We start from the raw sequence: 19515 nt of genomic DNA on the forward strand, positions 1-19515 counted from the left end.
CTACGCAACTCTGGAGTCTAAAACTCGATGTCTTCCCACCTCTCTCGGGAGGTATAGCTGCATATAAAACGAATTGTTCCTCCAACTTGGAGGACACCTGGTCTATCTCTAAGGATGCTTTCTCCTGATCCTGCTTCTCCTTCTTGTCCTTCTTCCTTAGAGGACATTGAGTACTATAGTGGCCAGACTCGCCACACCGAAAGCACTTGACCTTGGATAGATCTTTCTTCTTCTTCTTCTCTTCTTACGAGCCTTGTCCCTGACTGGGACCTTTTGCTTTCCCTTTTGATGCAGGGGCCACATTTTCTTCCTCCTTCACACCCTCCAACCCTTTGTTTCTATTGTCGCCGATGGAGCTCTTTACTAGAGTTCGCCTCAACTCCTCTTGTGCTAGATCTACTCACATTGAGTCCCACCTAGGTAACTGATCTCATCCCAAAATGCCCTGGACGAAGGTCTCCCATTCCTCGATGACACTATTGAGGGCTAAACGCACAAGTTCTGTAACTTGAGGCACTTCTCCTATTGCTACAAGCTCATCCCCGATATGTTGAATTCTAGTGAGAAAGGGGTCAATGCCTTCACCCTTCTGCATTCGAACATTCCTCAGCTTTTCCTTTAGGAACACCTTTCGTTGCTCAGAAGGATTCTAATCTAAGTTGCACGGTACGGGGAATGGGTACAAAACGTGAACCCCCCCCCCAAATTTTGGAAACAAGAAAACGCATATATATATATATATATATATATATATATATATATATTAGTACATTTAAGAAATATGTGCAATCATAAAGCATACATGATACATTATGATTTATTACATTGCGCTTAAATTGTCCAAAGTCAATGCATAAACTATAAGTATCTAAATTTACATCACATTTACTCATGAATGATCACATAATGAAAATAGCAATATCCAAAATTAGCCACAAGAAATTTCTAATTTCTTGTCTCATGCTTGATTGGGAGTCTCCTCCTACATAGTCGAACGACCTTAGTGCTCTTGATTAAATACAAGTTGCATACCCTAGTACCCTAGGTGCTCATGATTATTGGGAGTCTCCCTTGCATAGAGGGATTGGTTCTCTTGATTAAATACAAGTTCCATACCCTAGTACATGACAAAATCCAATGGAAACATTGCAATCCCCCCAATCCTGAAAAAATAATAAGTCTGCTGGATTTTGAATGAGATCTAAAATTCTACTTTCTCCATATGAAATCCAATGAGGGAGAAACCACTCTCAAACATCCTAAGCCATTTCATGATAATGTTAAAAATTTAAGTAAAAGGATGAAAATGAAAGATTAAGGAGAATGTCACTTTTACTTTAAGAATTTAACATTTCCATGAACTACATATCAACAGTAGGGCCATAGACATGAACATTAGGCTGCCCCACTCAAAAAAATGCGTTTCCAATCTTTGATAGCTCCGATCACCCCTGAATTGGCAAGGAGTGAAAAATAAAAATAAAAACTCAAAAAAAGTCAATTTATCGTTGAATCGTGGTTATACAACCTGGAAACACGTTTCAGGCCGTACTGGGCCACGTTTCCCCCACGTGAAACATGGAAATATGGCCTCAAACGCGTTTCCAAGATGTACCAAACACGTTTCCGCGTTTCCGTGCCATTTCTGCCTAGAAATGGGCTCAGGCCCAGCATTTCCTGCAAAATATATTCTGATATAGTGAGGCAATAACATCCCACATTTCCTTGGCTATATTTTTCGCCGCCACATGTGAGACAATATGATCTTGAACCCCATCGAGAATCAACCGCTTTGCCTTTGCCATCTCCTTATTGTAATTAGCTAGTTGATCTGCATCTTTAGGCACAGCTACGACTTGTTCTGCATAAATATTTATACCATACTAATCTAGCAGGAAGGACATTATGGCCTTCTAGATACAATAATTCGATGCACCCTCTAATCTGTTCTGATCTCAGAGTCCTACTGAAGCCATTTCTGTAAAAACTCGACCTAGCACTGAGATCTACCTCTTTCACTTGCTCGGTTGCTAGCACTACTACTCACACTCCTCCCTGGAGTGAGAAAATTTGCCTATTGCAACTAGAAATTTTGGATTTTTGAAATAGAAACCCTCTGAGAGAAACTCCCTCTATATGCGCAATTTCTCTTCCACACGGTGCTGATTTCGCTACTGTAAACTGCTACAAAACCATACTGCGCCCAAACAAGAACTCTGCTCTATGAAAATACTGTGTTGCTCAACTCTGCTTGTTGGAATCACTTTCCGTGGACAAATTGAACTTTCCTGCCACCTACAACTGGAATATCAAACCATGTCCAGCAATTCACATTACCTGGCTAGGCACTACGCAGCGCTTGGAAAATTCGTGTTGTTGCTCCCTCTGAGCCACGAAATTTTCCCTCTTCGTCTCTGAGCTTCCTGTCTGTCAACTGAGCTTTGATACCATGTGAAAATTTATCATTCCAATTGCAGCAACTTGAAATTTATTCTTCTAACTGTAAAATTAATTATGCAGTTTATTTGTTACAGCAAATATCGCATAAATCACAATGCAATTTTTCACCATAAAAAATACTGCGGAAAATAAAAAGTTGGAATTGAGAAATACGCTAGCACACACACAAACAATAATTATTTTTGGAAAATTGTCCCCAGAAAAACCCAACACAGGAAAACCAATGCAACAGTTGAGGGTTTTATTATTACGCAGTAGCAGAAATTCTAAGTACAATAAAATGACGCCAAATTGGTGTTTATGTTTGAGAGAAATACTGGAAAAAATATTTGAGGGAATTTACCCTCCTCAAGCAATCCTACTCAATCTGACAACTCCAAGTCTGTCGTCCAAACCCCCTGTGCAGGCTTTTGCGTTACCTTTGTGCAGCCTGTAACTCGCTCAACCCGAAACTATTGCTACTCAAGTCGTTCTTCCTATTGTTGCTCTAGAAACGATCCTCCTGGCCTTCAGGAAATTTTTCCAGCCTCTGGCAACTAAATCCACCTCCAACTCAATTAAATTGAACTGCCTCTTTGAGGCTCTGCACAGCCTCCTCTACTGCCTCTTCTGCAACTGGAAACTCCTCCGGAAATCTACTACTTTGCCACTTGCTACTTGATCTTTGACTCGATTCTCCTACTGAATCACCTACACTAAAAAATCGAACTGTCTAGATCACTGAGTATCTGCGATTGGTGCGTTCTCCATCTACCCATCGACCTCTTCTAATAATCTCTAGTTGAGACTTCAACAACCACAATTAAAACTTAATCGATGGTTGAGATCATCTCCAAGTCGATCTGTGTGAGTTTCTAGAGACTTATCACCTTTCTCAATTAATTACTATTAATTAGCCAATTTTCCTAAGTTAGACTTGGCAAAAATTTAAATGATGGCCAATTAATTTAAATGAGCTATCTCTAGGTGCAATTTCCATAAACCATTTATGGGTTTTGGAGATCTCATGTGTTTTAGCCTCTCTACAAAGTTTGAGACTAGAACACCATCTGGTGCTTCAAAAACTAACACTCCCTCTTAGCAAGGAAGGTGTTCTCTAACGATGCACTGCTACAACACATTGTCTCTGCATTATCCTCCATTCACATTGTTGATGTCTGAAAATTGTAGTTTCCTGCCATTGTCCACCAACCACTACGCTAACTCTGATTCATCTACTACTGGATGTAGCTAAACCATGTTGCATCTGTGTTGTTGTTGACACTACACTGTACATCCTGTACTGTTGCCAACTTTGCATCCGCACTGCAACCCAACTAATACTCCCTCGTTGTTGTTGTTATTGCAACTACTGCAACTGAGAAGCATCTAAAATAATGTATATTGAATCAATTGTGTCTTTGTGCTAAAATAGTCTCCTAAGTCTCTGACTACCACTGGGCTCTGCACTGTCCACTAGAAAATTTGCGTTGTTGTTGACTCTACATTGTGCCTCTTGCACTACTGTTAATACTACTTTGCGCTTCTCAGCATCTCACTGCAACTGTCACTCTAAAACTAACTACACCAACTGACACTGATCTTCCTACTACTGAATATTATGGGCCCCTGTAGCAAGGGTAATGATGCATGTAAGGAGTAAATTACAATTGTTGCTCCTCCATTGACCTTGCCTAGCTCTGCGCAACTATGAAGTCTAGAACTCGATGTCTCCCCACCTCTCTTCTAAAGTTATAGTTGCATACAAAGCGAATTGTTCCTCCAACTTGGAGGACACTTGGTCTATCTCTGCGGATGTTGTTGGCTTATCCTGCTTCTCCTTCTTGTCCTTCTTCCTCTGACTACATTGAGTACTGTAGTGGCAAATTCGCCACACCGGAAGCACTTGATCTTGGATAGATCTTTCTTTTTCTTCTCTCCCTACGAGCCTTGTCCTTGACTAGGACATTTTTCTTTCCCTTTTAATGCAAGGGCCACATTTTCTTCCTCCTTCACACCCTTCAACCCTTTTCTAATATTGTCGTTGATGGAGCTCTTTACTAGAGTTTGCCTCATCTCCTCTTGTGCTAGATCTGCCCACATCCGGTCCCACCCAGGTAACTGATCTCGTCCCAAAATGCCCTAGACAAAGGTCTCCCATTCCATGGTGACACTGTAGAGGGCTAAACGCACAAGTTCTGTAGCTTGAGGCACTTCTCCTATGGCTACAAGCTCATCTCGGATATGTTGAATTCTATTGAGAAAGGGGTCAATGTCTTCACCCTTCCACATTCGAACATTCTGATATAGTGAAGCAATAACATCCCACATTTCCTTGGTCGTATTCTTGGCTACCACATGTGAGACAATATGATCTCGAACTCCATCGAGAATCAACCGCTTTGCCTTGGCCATCTCCTCATTGTAATTAGCTAGTTGGTCTGCATCTTTAAGCACGGCTACAACTCGTTCTGCACACATCTTCATACCATACTCGTCTAGTAGGAAGGACATCCTAGCCTTCTAGATACAATAGTTCGATGCACCCTCTAATCTGTCCTGATCATAGTCTTGTTGAAGCCATTTATGCAAAAACTCGACCTGGGACGAAAATCTCCCTCTTTCACCGGCTCGATTGTTAGCACTGCTACTCACACTCCTTTGAGTGAGAAAATCTACCTGCTGCTACTGCGTGTTGCAACTGGAAATTTTGGATTTTTGAACTAGAAACCCTCTGAGAGAAAATCCCTTTGTATGTGCAATTTCTCTTCCACCCGACGTTGAATTTGCGACTACAAACTACTATAAAACCCTACTGCACCTAGACAAGAACTTTGCTCTGTGAAAACACTGTGTTGCTCACCTCTGCCAGTTGGAATCACTTTCCCTGGACAAATAAAACATTCCTGCCACCTGTAACTGGAAAATCGAACCCTATCCAACAATTTTCATTGCTTGGCTAGGCACTGTGCAGCCCCTTGGAAATTCGTGTTGTTGCTCCCTCTGAGCCACGAAATTTTTCCTTCTTCGTCTCTGAGCTTCCTATCCGTCAACTGAGCTCTGATACCATGTGAAAATTTACCATTCTAATTGTAGCAACTAGAAATTTATTCTTCTAACTGTAAATTTAATTATGCAATTTATTTGCTACAGCAAATATCAAATAAATCACAGTGCAATTTTTCACCATAAAAAATAACGCGGAAAATCAAATACTGGAATTGAGAAATATGCTAGCACACATAAAAATGACAATTATTTTTGGACAAATGTCCTCAGGAAAACCCAATGCGGGAAAATTGATCCAGCAGTTGAGGGTTTTATTATTGTGCAGCAACAAATATTTTGAGTACAATAAAATGATGCCAAAATAGCATTTATATCTAAGAGAAATACTAGCAAAAATATCTAAGTGAATTTACCCTCCTCGTCACGCAGTCCCGGCCCAATCTGACAACTCCAAGTCTGTCATCCAAGCCCCCTATGCAGGCTTTTGCATCACCTCTGCGTAGCTTGTAACTCGCTCAGCCCAGAACAACTACTACTCAAGTCATTTTGCCTGCTGCTGCTCTAGAAAAGATCCTCCCTACTTGGAAATTTTGTCAGCCTTTTCCATTTGAATCCACCTCCAATTCAGCTAAATCAAACTGCCTCGTTGAGGCTCTGCGCAACCTCCTAGAGAAATAATACAAACTCCTCTCCTGACTCTTCCAGAACTAGAAACTCCTCCAGAAATCTGCTAATATGCCACCTGCTACTCGATCTTTGACTCGATTTCTCCTATCAAATCACTTGCACTAGAAAATCGAACTGTCAAGATCACTGAGTACCTGCCATTGGTGTGTTCTCCATCCACCCATCGATCTCTTCTTATAATCTCCAGTTGAGACTTCAATGGCCATGATTAAAACTTAATCGATGGTTGAGATAATCTCCAAGTTGATCCGTGTGAGTTTCTAGAGAATTCTCACCTTTCTCAATTAATTACTATTAATTAACCAGTTTTCCTAAGTTAGACTTAGGAAAAATTTAAATGATGGTCAATTAATTTAATTGAGCTATCTCTAGGTGGAATTTCCAAAAACGATTTCTGGGTTTTGGAGATCTCGTGTCTTTTAGCCTCTCCATAAAGTGCGAGACTAGAACACCATCTGATGCTACAAAAACTATGTTCTTAAACATAAAGTCAACCAATTGTAATGGATGTATCTCAAGCAAAGACATGGATGCTTCCTTATAGTATTTTTGTTGAGACTTTGGCCTAAAATCCTTAGGTGATTGAGTTTCTCAGCTAGGGAATCTAGGCTCTTTCCTCTTTCTTTTAAGCAATATCCATCCTCCATCAATCTCCATAGACTTGGGCACTGAGGGTCGAGATAGAGATATTGCAAAGGTATGGGACAAGGGTTTGGATTTGCTTGATTTCACAACATATGAGCATTGGGGACCTTTTTCTTTTGTTCTTTTATTTTATTTTTTGTGGGCGGCGAGGGGGGTGGTGCTCCTATAGAGGACTAGTATAAACTATAAACAAAGGGGCTAAAACAGAGAAGGGGTCAAGCTTAGGCACCTAAGGTTCCTTGGCTTGCTCAAGAATAGGTTTATAGTGGGGGAAATCACAAATCAAATGGTCTTAGGTTTGACAGGCAAAGTAAACATTGGAAAGGTTCAGATAATGAACATTTTGCTAACAAACTACATCAATGGTAAAAAATGAAATAAACAAAGACAATTAATGCTTAAAGGGCACTTAGACACAAACCATAGGGTTAGGTTTGAAGGAGTTATGATGGCCATTAGGGATAATGACTTTACCAAACCATTGGGAAAACAAGTCCACAAAAGGTCAATGATCGACATGCAACCTATGAAACTCAAGACACAAAGGGATCCTAGAAGATATCATTAGGGTTAAAATCAAACCTAGACTACACATAACCCAAAGAGATAGCCCATGTGACATAATGAAGGACATTGCTAGTGGCAACATTCAAATTAAAAGGCAAACAAAGGTTCTTGGACCCCAAACCCTAGTGGGAGTGGAGAGAGATTCCATTGATTTCCACATTCAAAATGACCCAATTGTTGAAAGCAACTTCATCTGGCATGGGCCTCAAAAAATAAAAGAAAACTCTATTGTGCTTAAGATCTTTGACAAACTCTACTCCTTATGGTAGTACATGAAGAAGTTTGGTTGGTTCTGCAGCACAATGCTAGGATTGGATTCAATTCGCTTCTCAACAACTTCATTATAAGAGGGTACAGCTTTTTATTATCACAATAACGAATATTAAAATATAATACCTTAGTTTTTCCAAAGTTAGTACATCATGTCCTTCTGCTTTATCTAAAGCAAGGACTTCTTAAAAGCTTTCCAAACCCTAGCTAAGGCACCCACAATTATTGCAAACACTAACAAATAATAACAAGGCCTAGCAAGGCATCCCACCAAGCTATACTATCTTCTCCAACCATCTCAACAACAAGTTAGCACCACACCAACTACAGAACCCTAAGCACTTGCATCACATAAGCTTCACACTCTTCACTTGTATCTCACAAGCCAAGGAAAACTAGCACATCCATTCCAGAAGCACTAACCTTATAGCAAGAATAAATACATGTTCTTCCAAGATCCTTCACATAGCTAATATCACACTAAGAATCTCTAAGAGCAATTCGTTACAAAGACACTCTCTTTATATACAAAAAAGGTGAGGGAAGCCAACAAGAAAACACAGATCAAGTCCAAAAGTAAACCCTATTCTAAGTCAACAACAAAAATCCAAGTGGAACATTACACTAATGCCACTAGCACAATAGGGTTTGTACAACCTCCGAGGTGATGCACTCTCCAGGCATAAGTATCCACATGTCAATCGCCCATCTAAGCAACATGGTACATTCTCCAACAATGGCTCAACTTAAACATTCCTCTTTAACATATGCACAAGATGTTTTTAATGCTTCTAGGTCTTCATGCCCATCTTCGGTCTATAATACGCTCCTAGAAGGTGGTCACTTCACATGTCCCAAGTGCCCATCTTCCTCAGCAAGGGAGCCCTTCAGAAGATATCAAACCACCACATCAGTGCTAATTATCACATCAAGTGTGCCTCCCTAGCACAAATCCCAAGGTAAGCATACATCCAATAAGCTCTCCAAATGTAAGTGGACCAAAGTACAATAAAGCCGCTAAGGGACCATAAGCCCTCCGCAAAACATGAAGCACCATCCTAGCTATTGGAAATCACTTTTGAAGCAACCAAAAGACAACACATTTGTCATGTAGTGTCGGTCTAAGTGTTAGGAACTTAGGACTCAACACTCAGGAGTCTAATATTATAAAAATTATAAATGTTTAACATTGATGTAATGTTCAATGGTGAACACAGTGGTATGCTAGGCCACGCACCAACATTCAATTCCCCCAAAGGCATGAATAAATGGTTGTGGTGCACTGTGTTGATTTGGGGTAGCATCTGATGTGCTCTAGCCACAAAAATTGGTGGAGAGGCTAAGGCACATGAGATCTCCAATACCCAGAAAGGGTTTGGGCAGATTCTAAACAGTTTGGGAGATATTAAAAAAATTAATATTTTTAATGAAGTCTCTAACTCTAAACTTAGGGAAAATAAAATATTAATGTGAATTAATATAAAATTGTGTTAGAATGGTCCAAAAGTCATGGATCAAGTCAGATCTTATCTTAGCCGTTGATTAGGGACTTATTGTCGGTCGTTGATTTGTCAACGAGAAAAGTATAAGAGGAGGCTTGAGGGTCACTTGGAGAACACACTGAGGGAGACCAGTCAGTTCAATTTCTAGAGCGGGGTTAGCTGAGAAATTGAACCAATGGTCTGGTGAGTAGTCAGGAGGCAGCAAGTACGGAGCAGAGAGGCCAAATCAGCGATTGGAGATCAGCACTGAGGCAGGAGAGGCAGACGCAGAGGCAGCAAAAGATTGCGCAGTCAGTAGTTGGGCCTGCGTGGGTGACGTAGAGAGGCCCAAGGCTGACGCAGAGGGTTTGAGAGCCACGCAAAGGTCAGCCAGACTGACGCTGGGATTGGGAGAAGTGTTGGAGAATTATTTCTCTCTGTGGGTAAGCCAGTTTGGCACCCTGTTGTACTAAAGAATTGCTGAATAATAAAATCCTCCCTTGCTGCACCGGTTTTCCCACATTGGGTTTTTCCGGGGACTGTTGTCCAAAATATCTGTGTCAATGTGTTAATGCTTGTGCATATGTTTGTTTATGTATTACGATGTGATATCTACAACAGTTTTATTTTAATATTTGTTGAAGTAATTTCATAAATAACTTATTGTGGAATAAGTAGGAAAATTAAATCAGTGGTTGCAGTGATAGAATTTTCACATGGTATCAAAGCTAGTAATCAGAGACAAAAAGGGAAAACAGTAATGGGTCGAGACCATGATGCAGAGGCATCCACGACAAGGGACTCACACAGAGTTTCAAAAGATTGCACAAGAGAAAGAGATTTCGATTTCTCTATGTTGGCTTCCAGGCTGGAAGAAGAAGTGGCGTGTATGACTAGTGCTGCATCATCAGAAGTATGGTATATAGACAGTGGAGCTTCATGCCATATGATGGGAATCAGGGAGTGTTTCTCAGAATATCGAGACGAGAAGATGAACTTTCAGATCACCATGGGGAACAAGGCAAAGTGTACTCCAGTAGGGAAGGGTACCATAGTTTTTCATATAGAATCGGGAAAATGGTTTTGTGCTACAAATGTGCTGCATGTACCAAGATTGGGTATGAACTTACTTTCCATGTCGCAACTACAAGGCAAGGGCTATGACGTCTACTTCATCAAGGAGAAGGTATACATCAAACACCCGAACTAGAAAAAGAAAGTGTAGATCGGGATCAAAAGTAATTGATTGTATAGCTTGCAACTAGAATCACCAATGGAACTAATAGGCAGTCATGGAGACAAGGACTTGAACGAACTATGGCACAGAAGAATGGGTCACTTGCACCATGGAGCTCTGAAAATTCTCAGGAGCACTGTAACAGGAGTTCTGGATGTAAGTACGGAACGAGATGATGTATGCAGGGGATGTGCTCTAGGAAAGTATGCCAAGGCAGCATTTCCTAGGAGCAAACACAGGGCCAAGAGTGTACTAGGATTGATACACTCTAATATCTGCAGACCTATGTACGTCAAAGCTCTTAGTGGTGCAGAGTATTTCCTTACCTTCATTGATGACCACTCAAGGAAAACTCGGATTCATTTCCTGAAAACCAAGGATGAGGTTTTATGTTGATTCAAGGAGTTCAAGGCTCTGGTGGAGAATCTGATTGAGAAGAAAATAAAAGTTTTGCGCTTAGATAATGGTGGAGAATATGTCGATAAGGACTTCACTGATTTTTGCGCTAAGGAGGGCATCAAAAGAGAGTAGACAGCTCCATATAATCCGGAACAGAATGGGGTAGCAGAAAGAAAGAACAGGACTATTGTAGAAGCAGCTAGGGCCATGATGTATGATCAGGATATGCCAAAATTCATGTGGGCAGAAGCATGCAATACAGTACTCTATGTTCAGAACAGGACTCCTCATCAGGCAACGGGCAAGATTACTCTAGAGAAAGTCTTCACAGGGAAGACACCTGAAGTCAGTCATTTCAGGATATTTGGGAGTCTAGCATATTGCCACATACCTGAAGAAAAGAGGAAGAAGCTAGATCAGACTGCAGAAAAGGGATATCTGGTAGGATATAATGAGAACGCTAAGGCATACAAAATCTATCTTCCAGGGAGCAGCAAGGTAGTAGTACAACGAGATGTAAAGTTCATGGAGGACAGGGCTTTAAAAAGATCTCACGAGATGCCTTCCGAGGAGCAGCCGAAAGAGGAGCCGTTGGTTAAACTTCTTCAACCAGCAGAAGTAAAGAATTCTTCCTCAGGACCAGAAGATTCTCAGAATGAGGAGGAGGAGCAAACAGAAGCACCTGCTGGCAGAGGAAGAACTAGCAGGGAACTTTGTCAGATTCTGTGAGATGCAGAGGACTTCATCGATGCGCTAAGAAACAATAAGAGGGAGCAAAAACAGCCAGATAGATATCAGGCATTAGTAGCTCAGGATGGAGAACCTGCCAGTTTCAAGGAGGCAGCTCAACATCAGGTTTGGCTAGATGCGATGGTAGAGGAATACAACTCCATAATGGTAAACGATGTTTGGGAGGTGGTGCCAAGACCTCAAGACAGATCAGTGGTAGGTTCAAGATGGATCTACAAGATCAAATACGCTGCAGACGGCAGTGTTGAGAAATACAAGGCCAAGTTTGTGGCTAAGGGGTATGCTCAAAAACAAGGGATTGACTATGAGGAGACCTTCGCCCCAGTAGCTAGGTATACATTTATTAGGACCGTGATATCTCTTGCAGCCCAGATGGAATGGAAGATCCATCAGATGGATGTCAAAAAGACATTTCTGAATGGGGCAATAGAAGAGGAGGTATACATTGAACAACCAGAGGGCTTTGAAACTCATGAGAAGAAGTCTCATGTATGCAAATTGAAGAAAGCCTTACATGGGCTGAAACAGGCACCGAGAGCATGGTATGGTCGAATAGATGGCTACTTGCAGAAGATGGGGTTTGTCAAGAGTGACACAGATCCGAATCTCTACTATCTGGTTGTAGAGAACGAGCCGCTAATCTTAGTATTGTAAGTGGATGATCTCTTTCTGACAGGATCATCCAGAGTCATTGGGGACTGCAAGAAGAATCTAGCCACAGAATTCTATATGAAGGATTTCGGACAAATGCACTACCTCCTAGGGTTGGAAGTTTGGCAGCATAAGGGAGAAATCTTCCTTGGGCAAGGGAGGTATGCTACAAAAATCCTAAAAAGATTCGGGATGGAGGACTGTAGACCTATGGCTACGCCAATGATCACCAACTGGAAGAAGATTGATGCATCAGAAGACAAGGATGTCGATCCCACCCTATACAGGCAGCTCATAGGGTCCCTGATGTATTTGGTCAATACCAGGCCAGACATTTGCTATGTTGTCAACACCCTCAGTCAGTTCATGGTGGAACCAAAGATGGCGCACTGGACAGCAGCCAAACTTGTTCTCAAGTATTTACAGGGAACAGCCGATTATGGAAATAATCGATTATGGACTCCTGTACACCAGGAGTAAGGATATCAGATTGAGTGGATTTACTGATGCAGATTGGGCAGGAAGTTCAATGGATCGGAAAAGTACCTCTGGATACTGTTTCAACATTAGATTAGGAATGACCTCCTGGTGCAATAGGAAACAGAAGTCCGTGGCTCTAAGCTCATCTAAGGCAGAATATATGGCAGCAAGCACAGCTTCGTGTGAGGCCATATGGCTTTAAAAACTTCTTGTGAACCTATTCAGAAGGAATATGGAGGCGACCAGGATCATGTGCGATAATCAGAGTTGCATCAAGCTCTCTGAGAATCCAGTGTTTCATGATAGGTCGAAGCATATTGATATCCGGTGTCACTTTGTCAGGCACTGTGTCCAACAAGGAGTTGTACAATTGAGCTACACTCCTACAGGAGAACAGGTGGCAGACATCCTCACCAAGGCCCTTGGAAGGACAAAGTTTGACTACTTCAGGGAAAATATGGGGATGGTAAAGAACCTGTTTCAGTAGCAGAAATGGGAGTGATAACAGCAAGGATGCAAAGGGAGTTGCAGTGCGGATGCAGTGTTGAGAGAAAGGACTAGCAACAGCACAAACACAGAGGGAGTTGTCGTACAGATGCAGCAGTGGCAGTAGCAGAGCCATGGGCAGCAGTACAAGATGCAACAGTGCAGAGAATGTTGGGCAAGGAGTGATGTCAGATGATCAGGGTGATACTCAGTGAGGAGTATTACTAGAGCACAGTCCTCGCTAAGAAGGAGTGTTGATTTGGGGTAGCATCGGATGTGCTCTAGCCACGAAAATTGGTGGAGAGGCTAAGGCACATGAGATCTCCAATACCCAGAAAGGGTGTGGGCAGATTCTAAACAGTTTGGGGGATATTAAAATAATTAATATTTTTAATGAAATCCCTAAGTCTAAACTTAGGGAAAATAAAATATTAATGTGAATTAATATAAAACTGTGTTAAAATGGTCCAAAAGTCATGGATCAAGCCAAATCTTATCTTAGCCGTTGATTAGGGACTTAATGTCGGTCGTTGATTTGTCAACTAGAAAAGTATAAGAGGAGGCTTGAGGGTCACTTGGAGAACACACTGAGGGAGACCGGTCAGTTCAATTTCTGGAGTGGGGTTAGCTAAGAAATTGAACCAATGGTCTGGTGAGCAGTCAAGAGGCAGCAAGTACGGAGCGGAGAGGCGGGATCAGCCACTGGAGATCAACGTTAAGGCTTTTTAGGCAGACGCAAGGCTTTTCAGGCAGACGCAAGGGCAGCAGAAGACTACACAGTCACTAGTTGGGCCTACGTGGCTGACGCAGAGAGGCCCAGGGCTGATGCAGTCAAGCAGGGGTTGATGCAAAGGGTTTGAGAGCCACGCAGAGGTTAACAAGGCTGACGCTGGGATTGGGAGAAGTGTTGGAGAATTTTTTCTCTTTGTGGGTAAGCCAATTTGCACCCTGTTGTACTAAAGAATTGCTGAATAATAAAATCCTCCCTTGCTGCACCGTTTCCCACATTGGACTTTTCCAGGGTTTCCCACATTGGACTTTTCCGGACACTGTTGTCCAAACTATTTGTGTCAATGTGTTAATACTTGTGCATATGTTTGTTTCTGTATTATGATGTGATATCTGCAACAGTATTTATTTTAATGTTTATTGAAGTAATTTCATAAATAGTTTATTGTGGAATAAGTAGGAAAAATAAATCAGTTGCTGCAGTGATAGAATTTTCACACACTGCAAGTGCTGGGAGATTTTGATGGAAGAGTACCACCTGCCTTGGCAACTTAGCTGAACAAAAGTGCTTAAGTTCAATGGTTCTCCCCTCAAGGACCATTTCAGCCATGAAGCAGACTGCTTGTGGTGCCTAATCTCTTCAGGCCAGTTGTAAATTTGTAATATAGTATACTTCACTTTGAGCTTAAAAGGAAGCCCTTTCACAAAAAGGAACATGCAATATTAGTCATTAAAGTTGTGATTAGCCGTTAGGTAAGCAATTAGTACAACCATCAGATTAAGCAATTAAGTACAAGACACTATTTCCTTTATATATCCAATGTCCATTATGTGTTGAATATAATTAGCAGACTTTTGCAATTCTTTTCTACTGTATTCTCTGCTCTCATAAATTCAACACAAATTACACTTGTTAGATGCGCAATAAACCAAAAATTTAATATTTAGTAATCAATGATTATAAATTCACCTCTTCAAATGATCTTGAAGCAGCAGCAGTAGCAGATCACCATCCAGAGTTCTCTCATGAACTTCATCAACAATGACATGTGTGACACCTTTTAAATCTGGGTCAGATAACATCTTCCTAAGAAGAACACCAGTTGTACAGAAAAGAATCCTGGTTCGAGAAGACTGACAACTCTCCAATCGTACAGAGTAGCCAACCTGGAAGGAAACAGTTCTTTTTATTTGACTTTGGATAGCATCAATCAGTTAGAGACATAAACCATGAATAAAATCTAGGCCCATTTTGATATAAATTGCAATGAGGCTTGAACATAAACAAGGGAAAAGCTTGAGATATGGATCAATTTGGTACAATAATAACTTACAGTCTCTCCAGCCATTTCACCTCTTTCTCTTGCAACCCGATCTGCTAAACCTATAGCAGACACTCGTCGTGGCTCTGTGCATATAATATTGCATAAAAATCCCAAGCCTCTGTCAATATAATCCTCGAGAAGGTACTGTGGCACCTGTAAAGGAAAAAGTAAAAACAAAGACACAGAATGACCTACACTGAAATTCTTAAAATCCAAACATATTTGGTAATAATAAAGAGTGTAATCTGCTATGTATACCAGAAGTCTGCTCGTTGATAAATGCATTAAGTGGCATGAGATGTTCAGAAAGTGCCCATTCTTGTTTTAGAAAGAAAAAACCATGGTCAATAAGGAGCAAGGAGAAAACATACACCTAATGTTCCTATATGTCATTTTTTGTTACCTGTGTGCTTTTACCACATCCTGTCTGCCCACATATAACTGTCACAGATGAGTTGTTAACTGCGTCCACAACATACTCCCTCTTCTTGAAGGCAGGTAACTTCTGCCTAGTGGCACACATCTCTGAATGGGCTGGAGAACTTTGAATGTAGTCCCATTCTTTCTTCATCCACAAACTAGTGTTCTGGTAATCTTCTTGAGCACTGTGAATACTCTCTGACACACTGACAGTTTCAGCTTGCCTCGATAATTTCCCATCCGAGTGTTTGTGTCTTCGTACTGGAGGACAGTAGGTTGAAGTTACAGCTGGTGCGCAAGACATTTCAAGAGGCATGAAACTGTCCATACATGGATTAGCTGAAAATGTTTCCACAGCTCCCTCCTTACTACAAGCTGGTGCCACTATCTCTGTTATGTTTTCTTCTGAAGTTTGCACTTCCACACTATATTTCATTATTAAGGAATTTGCCTCATCTGTTGCTGAACAAAATAGTTCATAGATCATCTGTGTGCCAACTAGTTCTACTGCTCTTTTACAAACGTTTCTGGTTAGTTCTAGAAGAAACTTGGAAGCTAGATTTGGGCTTCTGAATGCCACAATTGGGATTTCAAAAGGATAAAGGCTCCCAGGAAGCACTTTCACCTATAAAAAAAGATATAACGATAAAATTGATACTTGAAACATAGTTTGCGAAGAACTGATCTATCTTTTAAAAAGTAATTATTTAATAAAAGAAAGTCATAGTATCACTAATATATGCAAGGAATGAAATCTAAATCAACACTGATCTGAAACTTTCCTATACCACCCAGATTCATGTAAAGCTAGGCATGCTAATGAGCATCCCTTTGCATTATTAGAAGTCCATACCATCAAAATCTAAAATTGAATGTTTTCAAGCTAAGGTCTATGTACTATGTAGGAAACAGTACCTCCATCTCCAGTGGTATTGATGATGCTTCCGTGAGCTTTATGTTAAATTTGAAAAAAGAGAGGGACAAGGAAATGGCTTCTTCTCCAAATATTGACTGCAGTGCCACAAGCTCCTCAGACCTCAATTCATGAAGTTCATTTGTGTTCTTGTCAAGTCTGTTAAAAGTATTGTCCAATGACTGTCTCCCCGCAGCCTGCATAAATAATATATGCAGTGCTATATCTTCATCCCCGTCAGCCTCAGATAAAGCAATCTGGCAGTGATCATGATCATAGCCATACTCAAGTAATCGGGCAATGCTTTTATTTTCCAGAGGAAAATCAAAATGTTTAACAGTTTCTTCATTTTTATTTACCAAAACTTGCACTGAAGCTTTAGATGCCCTAGGAGCAAATTTAAAGGGCAACTGATTTTCAGGAACATGCAGCATCAACCAGTCAAGACAAACTGATAATTTATTTGACTTTGTTAAAGAAGCACTAACATAATGCTCCTTGAACCCCATACCTATCAACTCAGATCTAGTTTTGTCTTCAGTATGAGTATTGAATGTTTTCTCTCCTAAACCTTTATTTTTAAGAGTACCATGGCCCAAGGGTTGGTTTGGACAACACCCTTTCTCTAACTCAACATTATCCTTCAAACTGCATTTTATCCTGGATCCATTATTGTCGATCGACCCCATGTCATTACTCTGTAGACAGCTCTCTCTCTCATCAATTTCTATGACCTCATTAACACACTCCATCCCTTGCAAAGGGAAACCATTTACTGAAGCAAATGCCACATTGTCATTCTTTGCAATGTTGTCATTTTTATTAAGGAGGAGCCCTTCGACTAACAGCCTATTATTCTCACTCATAAAAACTGATTGAAGTTCCTGTGAGGGGGCGTGTGATATTGGTTTTGGAAACTTTACTTTTGCAAATGATTTTTTCATTTCTGCATCTCTCTCAAGTTGAAGCCATTGTTCTCGATATTCATATGAAAGGATACGATCTAGTCTGTAAATGCAAATATCTCATCAGTAGCAGCCATTGTTATCATAAGTGATGAAAAACAAGAGCAGATTATAAATAGTTATAAATCATAAAATTTCTATTATGTATGAAGTTTTAAAATGAGCATGCTGTTACAGAACACCTGCGATCACCCATAACATGATAGAGACCCATAACTGAAGCATGGTGTTGTGCTTCTTGGGCTGTTGGAACAGCCTTTTCATTATACCACAAGATCACATCAGCTTCACTTTTCTTTGGATCTGGCAAAACAACTCTGCAGTGGAAACCTCCTTCAACTTCCACCTAAGAAAGCAAGCAGTTCCATAATTCAATTAGGATGAATTCGTACACATAAATGAGCTCAGTATTACTAATTTTTTGACGTAAAAATTTACAGTGATGATTCATAACATCGTGCCTAAACAGAAAACAGCTTACATGCTTGAACCTTGGGGCTGGTTTTTTATTTTTCTGACACCATTCATGCAGTAAAGACTTTGGTGTCTTGACCGGATACGATGACTGTGAAGGACCTTGTGTGCTGATGTTGACCACATCCCCAACAGACTCCAAGGCAGAAGATGTTCCATGTAGATTTATCAATTGTGCCTGCTCCAAATCCTCATTGGCATGTTTGCTTTTTAAGTGCTCTTTGTACCGTCCATCCTGCTTAAAAGTCCGATCACAGTACCCACATTGAATGACCTGTAACAACCTCAGTTTACAAAGGATTTTCAACATATGAGTGCCTTATCCTCAAGAAAATCCATCCATTATTACACACATCTGAAACTACAATGGCAAAAAGAGAATCCCTCCAAGTTCACAATTTGAATGTACTTAAGAGTTTCAGCCTCCAAAAGATGGAAACGGAATGTTATTCATTTATAGACATATATGTCAGAAAAGTACATTATATTCTTGGGATATCTAAAGATTTCAAGCAACAAAATTTGGATCGATTAGGCCCTTTACAGTGTATGAGAAGCATGGCCTGGACTTAGAACTGTATTTCAACTTCAAGCAGCACCATACAAAACACATACAACATAGTCTCAATAGCATTAAAGAGGCTGATTCCAAAAACTGCTTTTAGTTATGAAAATAGGAAGATGGAAGCTCAAACTTCATTTCACTTCCACGTTCCAACCTTTAATTAACATTTATTGACAGAAGATACAACACAAGTGCAAAAGAGATACAACGTGATTATCTTTAAGAAAGATATGGACTATTCAGAGCTTGGCAATAGAGCTCATTCGATGTCCCATCTTGTTTATGTTCAGTGAGGGTGTTTCAACTTTCAACCACAAGCCTGCAGACAACTTATGTCATCTGTTGATGTAATCTTTAAGAAAAAAATGAAAAATATATTTTCAAAAAGAAAGAAAAGGATGCAGAGACATTCATATGCTCTGAAAACTGCTTTTAGTTATGAAAATAGAAAGATAGAAGCTCAAACTTTATCTCACATCCAACCTTTAACTGATATTTATTGACTGAAGATACAATACAAGGACAAAAGAGATACAAGGTGATTATATTTAAGAAAGATATGGACTATTTAGAGCTTGGGGATAGAGCTCGTTTTATGAACCATCTTGCATACGTTCAGTGAGGGTGTTTCAACTTTCAACCACAAGCCTGCAGCCACCTTATGTGATATGTTGATGTAATCTTCAAGAAAAAATGGAAAATGTATTTTCAAAAAGAAAGAAACAGATGCAGAGAGATTCATATGCTCTTAAAAAGAACCAAAGCCATCTTTGCATATATAAAATGCAATAATGGAACATGCAAGAAACATCACCACCTGTACATTACTAGTTGAGATATACAATCCCCGGAAGTTTGTGCAACATTTGTCTGCAGTAAAAGATCTCATGTCATGACTTCCCCATTCTATAAACAACAAATACTTGTCAATATTGTTTGTTCACACTATTATAGCAAATGGTAAAGCATAGCTCTTTCCCATTTATAAAAATGCCAGTCCTTACAACCCAGAAATTAGAGGCT

The 19515-nt window shown here is 40.3% G+C and overlaps 1 protein-coding gene across 3 annotated transcripts in view; it reads right to left on the minus strand.

Annotated features, from left to right (window-relative positions):
* Nucleotides 1-19515, minus strand: part of LOC149182640 (DExH-box ATP-dependent RNA helicase DExH1-like) — a 150646-nt gene that overhangs the window by 17075 nt on the left and 114056 nt on the right. For all 3 annotated transcript variants that reach the window (XM_089416911.1, XM_089416910.1, XM_089416912.1), the window contains exons 2-7: nucleotides 17935-18201; nucleotides 17636-17799; nucleotides 16491-17496; nucleotides 15559-16200; nucleotides 15165-15308; nucleotides 14801-14997 (exon numbers count right to left, since the gene is read on the minus strand). In XM_089416911.1, the coding sequence (XP_089273037.1) occupies nucleotides 14801-14997; nucleotides 15165-15308; nucleotides 15559-16200; nucleotides 16491-17496; nucleotides 17636-17799; nucleotides 17935-18201 (2420 nt within the window). The remainder of the gene's footprint in view (nucleotides 1-14800; nucleotides 14998-15164; nucleotides 15309-15558; nucleotides 16201-16490; nucleotides 17497-17635; nucleotides 17800-17934; nucleotides 18202-19515) is intronic.

This window comes from Pinus tabuliformis, chromosome 3_2, assembly GCF_031772625.1.
Source record: "Pinus tabuliformis cultivar Carrire ecotype Pingquan chromosome 3_2, CPIR1, whole genome shotgun sequence".
Lineage (NCBI taxonomy): Eukaryota > Viridiplantae > Streptophyta > Pinopsida > Pinales > Pinaceae > Pinus > Pinus tabuliformis.